This window comes from Peromyscus eremicus, chromosome 1, assembly GCF_949786415.1.
Source record: "Peromyscus eremicus chromosome 1, PerEre_H2_v1, whole genome shotgun sequence".
Lineage (NCBI taxonomy): Eukaryota > Metazoa > Chordata > Mammalia > Rodentia > Cricetidae > Peromyscus > Peromyscus eremicus.
The window spans coordinates 66,938,194-66,950,546 of NC_081416.1; the positions used below are offsets into that span (position 1 = coordinate 66,938,194).

Below are 12,353 nucleotides of genomic sequence, written 5' to 3' on the forward strand. Positions count from 1 at the left end.
CCCGGCTCCGCCCCACCCGCCCTTCCGCCGCCTGGCCTCCACCTCCGGCTCCGCCCCCTCCTGTGTCACCCTTCCCATTGGTCTCTCGCTGCGCCGTGTGGTCCAATCGCAGCACTTAGCGCCAGAATTTGAACCGCCGTTTTCGTTTGAATCGGGCGGGCGCGGAGGGCAGGCTTGGCGCGGAACTGCCTTGGGAGGCACTCTGCGACGCGGGCGGCGGGCGGCGGGTGGCGGGCGGCGGGCGGCGGTCGTCTGGGACCTGGGCGGCGGGTGTGCGGGTCGGGGCGGAGCAAAGGACGCGGGTGGCCGTGGTCAGATCGCCGCGGCCGAGGAGCCGACGGCTCTGACGCGGGCTGGACCCGGTGAGCCGCGGCCAAGGCTGACCAGCGCTGACTGGCGAGGGGGCACGGCGAGCTTCACCGGGAGGCCACTCTGCCCTCGGCCGCAGTCACTGACGGCCGGGCGGACCATGGCGTCCTCGGCTCGTCTGGTCACCATCAAGCGGAGCGGCGACGACGGCGCGCACTTCCCGCTGAGCCTCAGCTCCTGCCTGTTCGGAAGGTGAGCGCGCGCGCGCGCGGAGGGACCGGGGTGACCCCGGGCCGTGGCCCTGCCGCCCTTTGCGCTTGGCGGGGCTGTCCCTGTAAGACGTTCGGAAGTCATGCTCCGGTGCTGGGAGCTTCCCAGATGGAACCGGGATTTTACACTTGGTAGGCGCCAAGCTGACTTCGGTGTCACGCCGCTCCTGCACTGTCGCTCTGAGGCAGCCGGCTGTGGCTCCAGATGTTCTGGAAACATGAAGATAGGAGAGCCCTGTCGGGGTGCCCTAGGAGAATTCCCCAGTTCTCTTCCTCCGTGGGTCGGATAATAACCCTCCTCCCAGAGGCCTTCTAGGCGGTAGCTTGGCGTTGCCGCTTTTGCCCAGTTAGACCCTTATGGCCCTTTCTGCCGATTTTAAAATGTTACCCGAGAAGGTGCTTTTAAAGAAAGCTCGTCTTTCCTAACACCGTGCAGATTGGTGACTGGTTTTTAGATTTTCTGTTTGTCTGTTTCCCAATAGACTAAGCTCGAAGGCAAGGGCTGCCTTGTTAATGATTACATCCCCCAGCGTCCCATATGGTGCCTGATGATACTTAAGATCTCAGTCAGTGTGTGACCTAGGGTGAGCGTCCAGCAGGAAGAGGGAGATGTGGATTTTGGGGTCAGTCGAGGATGGTAGTTCTCAGGGGGACATTTGGGAAAGTCTGGTGACATCATGTCACCCTGGGAGAGGTGTCTGTAGCAAGTATCACTGAGTGAGCAGAGAGACGTGGTGTGTTTGACAGTGAACAGGGCGTTGCAGAATTCTCTGGTCCAGAATGTCTGTGGCATTTAGGTTAAGAAGTATGGACGGTAGTGGTCTTTTCTGCCCAGTAAAACGGGGTTCTAAGATAGAGTCTCTATCTGGTGTGATACCCAAAGCCTACATTTTCTTGAGAGTAAGGATGCTGTCACTTTCCGTAGCTTTTTGTTGTTGTTGTTCAAAAGAAAAAATATTCTTGTCACAAATGTCATTCACTTCCATTATTCTGCAATATTAATTAAATATACTTTTTGCAAGTTTCAAAAAAGTTGAAAACAATTCGTGTTTGGTTGTGTGGTATTTTTAGGAAGTGATATGCTTAAACAGCTGAGCAGCAATTTTCAACCTGTGGGTTGCGACCCCCACCCAAAAGACATCAGAAAACACGGATATTTACATTACGATTCATACCAGTAGCAAAATTAGTTATGAAGTAGCAACGAAAATAGTTTTATGGTTGGGGGGGTCACCACAACATGAGGAACTGTATTAAAGTGTCACAAGATTAGGAAGGTTGAGAACCACTGCTATAGAGGTTCACAGGAAAACAGACAGTATGTATTTCAGGCCTTTAAAGTTCAGAATGGATGCTATCGGGGAAACTCCTAGTTTGTGGATGGGTTCGGAACTGTCCTTGCTGTGCTGTGCTACCACAATGCTTGCTTTCTAGAAAGACAGTTCTAAACTAGATACTGTTTTTCATTGCCTGGTGTAATGTGAGGATATTTGAATCTGTCAACATGCTGTGGTTTAGAAACAATAGTGAAAAACTCACATGGATACACTGTGTGCCACATATGCAAGGGACACATACAACTCTAATTGAATAGCTTCGTGGGTGTCGGTATAGACCTGTGTGTGAAGAAACTGAGGCACTGGTTACCTACAGCACATTTTATGCTAGTACCTTTCTGTGTCCTTAAATACTTACATTGTTGTAAACACATTAATTATAAAGTTCTCCTAAACTGGTAATAAAGTACTCCATTATTTGTGTTGTTTTGTTTTGTTTTTTTTTTTGTTTTTTGCTTTTGGTTGTTTGAGATAGGGTTCCTATGTGTAGCTCTGGCTGTCCTGGAACTAGCTCTGTAGACTAGGCTGGCCTTGAACTCACAGAGATCCTCCTGCTTCTGTCTCCCTAGTGCTTTAATCTCCCTAGAGATTAAAGGTGTGTGCCAACACTGTCTGTCTATAGTATAGCTATTTATATGAAAGGTAATTGATTATGTGTTCTAGTGCTTTTTAATATAATTATTCTGAAGTGCTAGAAGTTTTAATAATTTATGGCTTCTTAGGCAGTACTGTGTTATTGTGTCATTACACTTAGAGTCTAAGTGTATTACTCAAATTCTGTTTGTTTAAATTTGAGGTGTTTTTTTTTAAGTTGCACACCCCCATAAAAACCCTTACCATTTTTTTTATTATTATTAAGGAGTATTGAATGTGACATTCGTATCCAACTGCCTGTAGTGTCCAAAAAACATTGCAAAATTGAAGTCAATGGGCAAGAGGTAAGTGGGTTTTGGAAATCAACTTTTAAAGCTTTTGAATTTGATTTTAAGCAAATCCTTAGTATTTTCCTCTCCTCCCCACTCGCAGGCAATATTGTATAATTTCAGTTCCACGAATCCAGCGCAAGTGAATGGGGCTACTATAGATGAGCCTGTGCAGCTGAAACATGGAGATATAATAACAATCATTGACCGATCTTTTAGGTAGGCCAAGACTAATTCTAAATACTGTGCTCTCTTTAACCATGAACTAGTACCACCGTTCAACTGTGATCCTTTGGTGTTGATGGGTATTGGAAGGGGTGAGTGTGTGCCTCTGTGTGTGTGTGTGTGTGTGTGTGTGTGTGTGTGTGTGTGTGTGTACAGATGCTTGCACCTGTGCCTATGGAGAATAAAGAACAACCTCAGGTGTGGTCCTCAGGATATGGGTCACCCTTTTTTTTTTAACTGGCCTGTGATTCACCAAGTAGGCCAGACTGGCTAGACAGCCAAGTTCAAGGGCCCTCTTGTCTTTGCTTTCCCAGTGTTGATGGCACATCTTCAAATTCCCGGCTCTCCGGCCTTTACAGAACAGTTATGTTAAACTGAGGCAATTGGGCTAGGTCCTAACCCATGACTGGTGTCTTTATAATAAGAAAAGATTAGCACACAGAGATCCCAGGGGAGCAAGTGCACAGAGGGGAAGCACAGAGGTGAAGAGGCAGAAAGAGGGCTGCTGGTCAAGGAGGCCCAGAGGAAGCCATTCCTGCAGACACCTCGGACTTGGACATCCAGGCAGAACCGTGAGCAGCACATTTCTGTCACTTAAGGCACTCTATGTTGTAATTATGGCAATCCTAGCAGACTAATACACTACCACCAAGTCACAAGGGAAGTTTCTACAAGTTTCTTTTGTGCTGTCTTTAATCACTACTTCTTTCTCTTACTAAGCCACCATGGTGGCTGTAAGAGAGGAGTATCTTTGAGGTCTTGTTACCTGTTGGTGGGCCTCTGAACACTATAGTTAGCATAAAACTCTGTGTTTGTGCCTGACTGATGCTCTTGTGTGTGTGATTTATAGCATGTTGGGTGCCTTTGACTTATTTCTTCTCACAATATAGGTATTTCATTAACATTCACAATATACACAGTAATATGTAAGAGCATTCATAGTTTATTTGTTCTTGATGGGCATTTGAATGATTTCCACTTGAAATTTGTCAAGGCTTTCTTTGTGATCAAATGTCCCCCCATTTCCTGTATTTGAAAATGGTATTCTGCATCTACTGAATGCACCGGTCTAACTGTAGATTTGTTAAATTCTCTATTATTAGTAATCATTTTAATATTTCCCTGCTTAATAGTTTGAGATATATTAAAATCACCCACTGAGGACTTGTTTATTTTTCTTTAATTAATTTCTTTAACACTTTCTGTTTTATATTTTTTGATGTTACACCGGGCATATGGTTGTGGACTCCTCCTGGGCATAATTCTAAATTATACACAGAATTCTTCGTCATTTTAAATATCTCCTATTTTTAGTCATATCTTTTGCTTTAGTGATTCTTTGGGTGATAAATATAAATACACTCAATTCCTTTTGATTAGTGCTCACGTAGCACAACTTTTCTACCCCCTTAATTTCAACTCTTTGTAATTCTTATGGCTTTTGTTGTCTCTGGGAACCTGCTGTTGAATGACTTGTCTTTGAATAGACTATTTCCCCTTTTTTTTGGGGGGGCGGGGTTGAGACAGGGTTTCTCTGTGTAGCTTTGCACCTTTCCTGGAACTCGCTCTGTAGCCCAGGCTGACCTTGAAATCACAGAGATCTGCCTGCCTCTGCCTCCCCAAGTCCTGGGACCAAGGGCATGTGCCACCACTGCCTGGCTAAATAAACTATTTTCTTAGATCCAATATCTTAATGGATTTACCCTTAAGTACTTATAAAATATCCTTTGTCTCTATGAACAATTTGAAGGGACATTTTTATTGATTAGACTCTTTAAAAGAGGCTTGGTTCAACACTGTGATAGCTTGGAGGAAGGTTCCAGATGCTAGCTGTCTTAGATCTTACATAGACAGCATCTAAATTCAAATTAAGCTACTTCACTGAGGTACCAAAGTTTCATTATACACAGTAAAGGATTTCAGCTGTGAATTGATCACCAAGATCTGTCATGATCTGTCATGATTCTAGTGCCATCTTCCTAAGATGTGCCTTTCCTCCAGAGAGACTGAAAAACTAGGGATCATAATTCTAGAACGTAGCTTTGTAGTTAGATTTCCGTTTAAGTTTTTAGTATAAAAACTTTTTCCTAACTATACCAATTTCTTTGTGTAAGGTAGTATTATGAACAAAGCCTAAAGTTTGTTCCAGGGTTTTTATCTATAACCTATGAACCTAGAGGTTCAAATCCTACACCTGATTCTCTGTGTACTGTAGGTATGAAAATGGAAATCATGAGGATGGAAGCAGCTCAACGGGATTTTCAGGGAAATCACCTGGACAGGTGAGGGGAAATACTCGGGTTTGACTGCTTCTTTATCATGATGGGAACTCATTTATGTGTTATAACAAGTGATTTGTTACTTTTAAATTGGTGGCCAAGAATGGCTTTCTGATTATTGCAGAAATATATAAGTAACAAAATAAGGAAATAAGTTGACCATGAACATAGTAAAAATAACTAAAACCCTATTTCTTTTTGGTATTCAAAAACAGAGTGCTAACTTGGTCTTACACTCTACTAGACTGTATTGTGATCTTATAAGGTTAGAATAGTCTGAATACATAGAAATTGAATGAAAAAAGATATAAAAAAGGAAGACTATGACTGCTCCTAGGTATGGTGGAGGAGGAGGTTTATTGTAGATTTGAGAGGGTAGGCAGAGACAGAGACATCTGGGAGAGTCCAGAGTGAACATGGCCCAGAGCAGGGCCATATGAGGAGAAGTGGGGTCCTACCAAAGAGGGGTGGCTTGGGCCAAGAGACTGGCATAGCTAAAATGGTTGAGTTATATAAGGGCCAGAGGAACTTGAGGAGGGCATTCGAGCCCGTGAGCTAGAGAAGTTTAGGTTAGTGGATGAAGTATGCCAGACAAGAGGATCCTGTAACAGGTAGAGAGTAAGGAATGCTGGGAGAACCTGGTGGCCAGCATCCACTTTGATGGGCATCTCAGTTAGCCATTTGTCCCAGGTTTGAGACCTAACAGAAGTAAAAGGGACATCTCATGAGTCATTTTGTCTCCTACTCATTGTGGCTGTCCATCTCTGTGTCTAAAATAATTACATTGTGAAAACTAAGTGCTGAAGAAGCTTCCTAGTTTAGAAGAAAGTGAGTCTAGTGCTTGTCATGTGAAGGAATTCTGTCACTTGAGAATATCAGCAGGATAACTGCCATTGCTATCATTTACTAAAGCACAATTGTGGACACATGATTAGAGGCTTAGTGGGACTCAGTAACGTTAGGGTAAATCTTAAGAATCTGTCTCTCCTTTTAGAATGCTAGTCAAACTGCTACCATGAATTAGCTGCAGTTCCTTGGATTAGGAGCCTTAGAGTTTGCCTGCATTTAGCAACAGACACTTTTCCTTCAAGATCTCTGTCATGTTAAATACTGCTTCTTCCTTAGAAGAGCACAATACTCATCAACCCATGGTGGAAGCTATTTTTGAGGTATCCCACCATACACCAGCCACCTTTCAACTTGTTAATAAGTGTAAGAAAATAAAATTATTGGTAATTGTAGATCTATGGGATAGACAAGTGCCACTCAATGATTGATGAACTGTTTGTTTACTAGTCTGTTAAGTGTTAAAATTCAATACATATAATGTCATAGTAATATATTAGGAATTTCATGCCTGTTTAATATAAACATTAAAATTACAGGATTTGGAAGATAGCTCTGTGTAAAAGCTTTTTCTGAAAACATATATACCTGAGATTTGATAATCTAGAACCTTTGTAAAAAAAAAAAAAAATCTGGTTGTCTACCATGTACCTGTAATCCCCATCACTGAGAAAGCAGAGATAAGAGGATTCCTGATGTTGGGTGGCCAGCTAGTCTAGCTAAATTGTTGAGGTTCTAGGTTAAGTTTGTACCCTGTCCCAAGAAATAAGATAGCCGGGCGGTGGTGGCGCACGCCTTTAATCCCAGCACTCGGGAGGCAGAGGCAGGCGGATCTCTGTGAGTTCGAGGCCAGCCTGAACTACAGAGTGAGTTCCAGGAAAGGCGCAATGCTACACAGAGAAACCCTGTCTCGAAAAACAAAAACAGAAACAAAAACAAGAAATAAGATAGTGAGCAGCTGAGAAAAACACCCAATATCAACTCTGTTCATAGCATACACAAACATATATTCTTCACCTCCAAAACTATTCCATACTGCAGAATGTGTAGGGACTGTATTGGTTTAGAAAGAGGATTGGATTTGCTATTCAGGCTCTGAAATTGTAATACCCATGGATGTGCTGCTCTTCTGTGTGCCTTAACTTCCTGACTCTTGATACACAGCAGATACCTGCTAGGGATAAGAGCACAGATACCAGTGGAACTGCAATTTAGCACACCCTGAGTGCATTTCTGTGAAACTTATGGTATCTATAGTTTTATGCTTGTGGTGACTTAGCAGATGGGGGAACTTAATTTTAACTTTGTTTCTCCTTTCATGTGATGTTGTAAGACAAAGAAGTTCTAGAAAATGTACTGGGGGGCTGGTAGGGGAGAAGTGGCTTGCAGGTTAAGAGTTTTCTCTGCTCTTCCAGAGGACCCAAGTTCAGTGTCTGGCCTCCACATTGGGCAACTCATAACCACCTGTAACTCCAGCTATTATAGGGTCCAATATTCTGTTCTGGCCCCCACAGGTACCCACACAAATGTGCCTAGACATACACACATACACATAAATATAAAAATAAACCTTAAAAAACAGAAAAAAGCTCTTAAGTCAGCTAAGAAATGCTTAGGTCATGGCCACTAACTTTCAAGTCACTTGCATCTGTTTTTCAAGTCTCTAAATGTCATAAAGAAGAAGCATTTTGGCAAAGAATATAATTAATGAAAAGAATATTTTCATTATTTCACAATGACCACACTAAGAAAGGCACTTAAATTCCTCTTCTTATTTTTCCAATTTGTAGGAACCAGCACGGCGAGCTTCGAGAGCTAGCTTCTCTGTTGACCCTGGTTGGTATTGGTTGGGTTCTGTTCTGGGACTGTCAGCATAAGACTACTATGACAATGGCAAGGGTGGGATCATGGGTGCACAGGCATGAAATTCCTGGTCTCCCTAACTCTTAAAAGCCTGGTGCCATTTAACATGCCAAACTAGAGCAGAGAGCTGGGTAACTTCTTCCCTAGTGCTTCCTGTTTTAGTGTCCATTTAATCTTGAGTTGTCTGGTGGGATATGTTAACATCACTGGTTATTCAAAGCTAATGTATTTATCTGGATGGAAACAGCATTATAAGACAAGTGTAAGGAATTAAGTAATTTGTGGACTAAATGAAAAGCTAGGTTATAAGGCAATTTAAAATAAGGTACCGGATTCCAAAAATGTTAGTCACTGAGAAAATGTTGAACTTCTGTTTCTTATTTCATATGTATTGCCAAGATGGGAAAGGTCAAGATGCCAAAGCTTCGAAAACCACTGCTTCAAGAAGATCTTTGGTACATGCCAAGAGGCTCTCTGGAGACAGTTCAGTCTCAGATGGCTCAAAGGACAGTGTTACCCAAGATCCATCCAATACCTGTTCTTCAGGGCATGTAGAACAGCACAGTGGCAGAAGCATAGGAGAGCCCACATCAGGTGGTCTCTTTAAGAAGTCTGGGGCTACAGGGAGTAGTTACAGGGAACTGAAGTCTTCCCCTGCACAGAGCCTTAGCAACAGCAAGAAAAATGACTCTCCCTTTGAGAAACTTTATCAGTCGATGAAGGAAGAGTTGGATATAAAATCACAGAAACAGTCTCGTAGAAAGTCAGAACCACAACGTGAATGTGCTGCAGGCAAAGATACATGGGAAACAAAGCTATTGGTGTCATGCAAGTCAAGACCAAAATCCAGTGGAAGCACTCCTGGGACTGCAGCCTCTTCACCCAAAGGAGACAAGATCGGGGCTGAGACACAGAACAATGGTATGGGGCCTGTTGAGACTTCCGCAGAGGCTCTGAGCCCCAGCTTTCCTCTCTCTGAGACAGCTAAGATGAAGACCCCTGTGCGAAATTCACAGCTGCTTAAGAACGAAGACTTGCATATTACTGGCAGAAGAGAGTCTGTGAATCTGGGTGAAAGTGAAGGTGCCAAGGCAGGTCATAGGATAGTCACTCCTAGGAAGCTGGGAACTAGAAACCAAACTTCAGTGAAAGTTGAAGATGCTGCCAGCCCTGCTGATACACCAGAGAATCTCTCTTCCAAAAAGAGGAGGAGTATTCCTGCAAAGGTAGAAGTGCTGTCTGCAGAAACACAAAACCGGTTCTCTTCAACTCAGCACCTTGCTCCAAGTGAAAAGAGAACTCCGAAGGATTCCTTCAGCAAGCCTGAGAAATTGGCCACTGCAGCTGAGCAGATTTGCTCTGGGCTACCTGGTCTTAGTTCTGTTGATATCAGCAACTTTGGTGACTCCATTAGTAAGTCGTTTAACTGTAGATTTACTTTCCCTAATAGGTTAATATCTACCCTATGTATTATGAGCTAACAAGGTGTTCATTCAGTGTATGGGTACAGAAGACTTTGCCTTTTAAAGGAGTAATAACAAAGGAGGTGTAGCTAGTTTAGGAGGGAACCACATCACAGGACTGACTTCAGGAAAAAATGTGATTTTCTTTTACAATCATAATGGCTTTTCACTTACCACCTGGTTCTGAATACCAGTTGTATTTTGTGAGGTTGGTCCTTGGGAATAAACCATGGACAGTCCTTTGAGCATCACTGAACATAGTGATCCTTGGGTGTTCACACTGTTTTCTCAGTTTCTTATAAGCACTTTATTATAAACACTGGAATGGACTCAGGTTTCTACACCAGCAAAGTTCTATGTGTTTCCAAAGCATTAACGTTTTGTTTTTAAATTTTTATTACATTACTTATTTGTATATATGAGGGAAAGGGAGTGTTATTGGGTTTTTTTGGCTCTTTGGGGGGCCCACCACCCAGCTCCCAAATAAATCACACACAGAGGCTTATACTTAATTATGAATGCCTGACCTTAGCTTGACTTAGTTTCTAGCCAGCTTTCCTTATCTTAAATTATCCCGTCTACCTTTTGCCTGTTCTCTAACTTTGGTAAATCTCACTTTTACTCCCTGGCTTGTTGTGTAGCTGGGTGGCTGGCCCCTGGAGTCTTCTTCCTCTTCTGGCTCCTAGATCTTAGCTCTCTCCTCCCAGTTTTCTTCTTCTATATATACTCTCTGCCTGCCAGCCCCATCTATCCTTTCTCCAGCCTTGCTATTGGCCAGTTCTGTATTAAACCATCAGGTGGTTTACACAGGCACAGTAACACAGCTTCACAATGTAGCTGGAAGTTTTCCTGTGTCCTGCCCAGTCCTGCAGCCACTCAGACCCAAATAAACACACAGAGGCTTATATCAGTTATGAATCACATGGTTATGGCCTATGGTTCAATTTTCTTGCTAGCTAGCTCTTATAACTAAACTTAGCCCATTTCTACTAATCTATGTTACCACATGTTCCATGGCTTTACCTGTGTGCCATTATATGCTGCTTCCTGGAAGGCAGGCTGGCATCTCTTTGCCTCTCCTTTTTCTTCTATCCTGGATTTTCCTGCCTGGCTCCATCCTGCCCTGCCATAGGCCAATGCAGCTTTATTTATCAACCAATCAGAGCAACACATATTCACAGCATACAGAAAGACCATTCCACAGCACTTCCCCTTTTCTGTCTAAACAAAAAGGAAGGTTTTAACTTTAACCTAATAAAATTACATATAACAAAACAGTTATCAAGCAAGAATACAGTTACAATATCTAATCTATTAATATTTGGCAAATTCAAAGAAAATATTCTATTTATCCTATATTTGTGAGTCTAAGGTTTCATATCTAACTTATCTTTTATCATAACCAAGGAAAATTATAAGTATTTGGTCTTCAACTACATCAAAGATCCCAGAAGGATATAATATTGCCTAAGTAAACAGGAAGTGCATTGTAAGCAACTTCCAAAAATTCTGGAAATGACAGAGACAGCTGCCTGCCTGGACAGTCATTCAAAATTCCTTTGTAACATTGGGGGCATCCATCTTTAGCCAATAGACCTTGAGTTTTTTAGTTGCTTCTCCATGTGTCCTATAGAATATTTGACAGTCTCCTCTGTGAAGCAGGAACCTGAAGAACTATTTTGCCTTGCAAAGTTCACTGGTCACCTTCCTATGGGTCCTGCATGTCCATTTTATATAGTATATTATCAGCAGTCCAATCAAGAGCAGTTTCTTGCTCATATGGCTATTTTTGCAAAGAAGATAAACTCCATATAGAGTATCTTTCACGCCCATTTTTCTCTTTGAAGTATATCAGTGCTGCCAGGAGCAAACATGTCTCACCGTCGAGAAAGTCTTAAGTTTTAAGAACATTTTAAATGCCATATTCTCTAGGTCTTTGAAGTATTTGAATATTATATCTATGTATACCTAAAAAACTTAACTAACATGACTATAAGTTTGACTATCATAGAAAAATAATTATTAATTTGTATTTCTTAATTATCCATTACAATTTAAATGAGTTACATAAACATAATACCTTAAACGAGAGTAGAAGTATATATACAGTATAACAAAATTAACTTTAAATTTGTATTAATAAACTAAAATCCATAGCAATGTAAAACATTTTAAACAAGTTGTTGCTCTTTATCCTATCATATCTATATTCCCTTTTCTTTAGAAAGAGATTGCATTTACAAACAATATTTTGGGAATTTGGGCATAGCTTCTCATACTACTTCCTGCTGGTTGAGGGTGCTGGCAATCTTATGGGGATCCTGAGACAATTAAGAATTATGGTCAAGTCCTGACTGGAATAGTCTGTGAGGATGCATTGTCTGAGCCAGTTCCCTTGAAGCTGTTTTTGGATGTTGGATCATCTGGGCCATGGTGTCATTGGAGACCTTTCAGGGGGTTTTGGCTGACCAAAACATATTAGCCTGGAAGCAATCCACAGGTTCTCAGCTTCTGTGGAAACAAAAACAGAACCTTTTTTCCAAAGCAACATATCCTTAGACACAAATTTTGAAGTCAAGATACCTTTAAAATATATATATTGGCATAACTCAGCAGCCTATACAATCAAATGTCTTTCTGCAGTTAAAAATCCCAAAGACAACACAGTCCAGATTCTCTGTGTAATTGTCCATCTTTATGTGGCTTATTTTTATATTACTTTTACTGTCTCTGTAAAGAGTTTTTAAAACTGTTTCTTTATATAACTGCATATTCCTTTCTCTCTCTTTTCCAAGCCTACGTACATTTTTACACACATTGTAAACTGTTTAGAGGTTTA

The 12,353-nt window shown here is 41.9% G+C and overlaps 1 protein-coding gene across 1 annotated transcript in view; it reads left to right on the forward strand.

Annotated features, from left to right (window-relative positions):
* The first annotated feature begins 269 nt into the window (after positions 1 to 269).
* Positions 270 to 12,353, forward strand: part of Mki67 (marker of proliferation Ki-67) — a 29,138-nt gene continuing 17,054 nt past the window's right edge. Inside the window, exons 1-6 of the mRNA XM_059265067.1 lie at positions 270 to 561; positions 2,775 to 2,853; positions 2,942 to 3,057; positions 5,279 to 5,345; positions 7,979 to 8,024; positions 8,451 to 9,464. Of these exons, the coding sequence (XP_059121050.1) occupies positions 470 to 561; positions 2,775 to 2,853; positions 2,942 to 3,057; positions 5,279 to 5,345; positions 7,979 to 8,024; positions 8,451 to 9,464 (1,414 nt within the window). The 5' untranslated portion in view covers positions 270 to 469. The remainder of the gene's footprint in view (positions 562 to 2,774; positions 2,854 to 2,941; positions 3,058 to 5,278; positions 5,346 to 7,978; positions 8,025 to 8,450; positions 9,465 to 12,353) is intronic.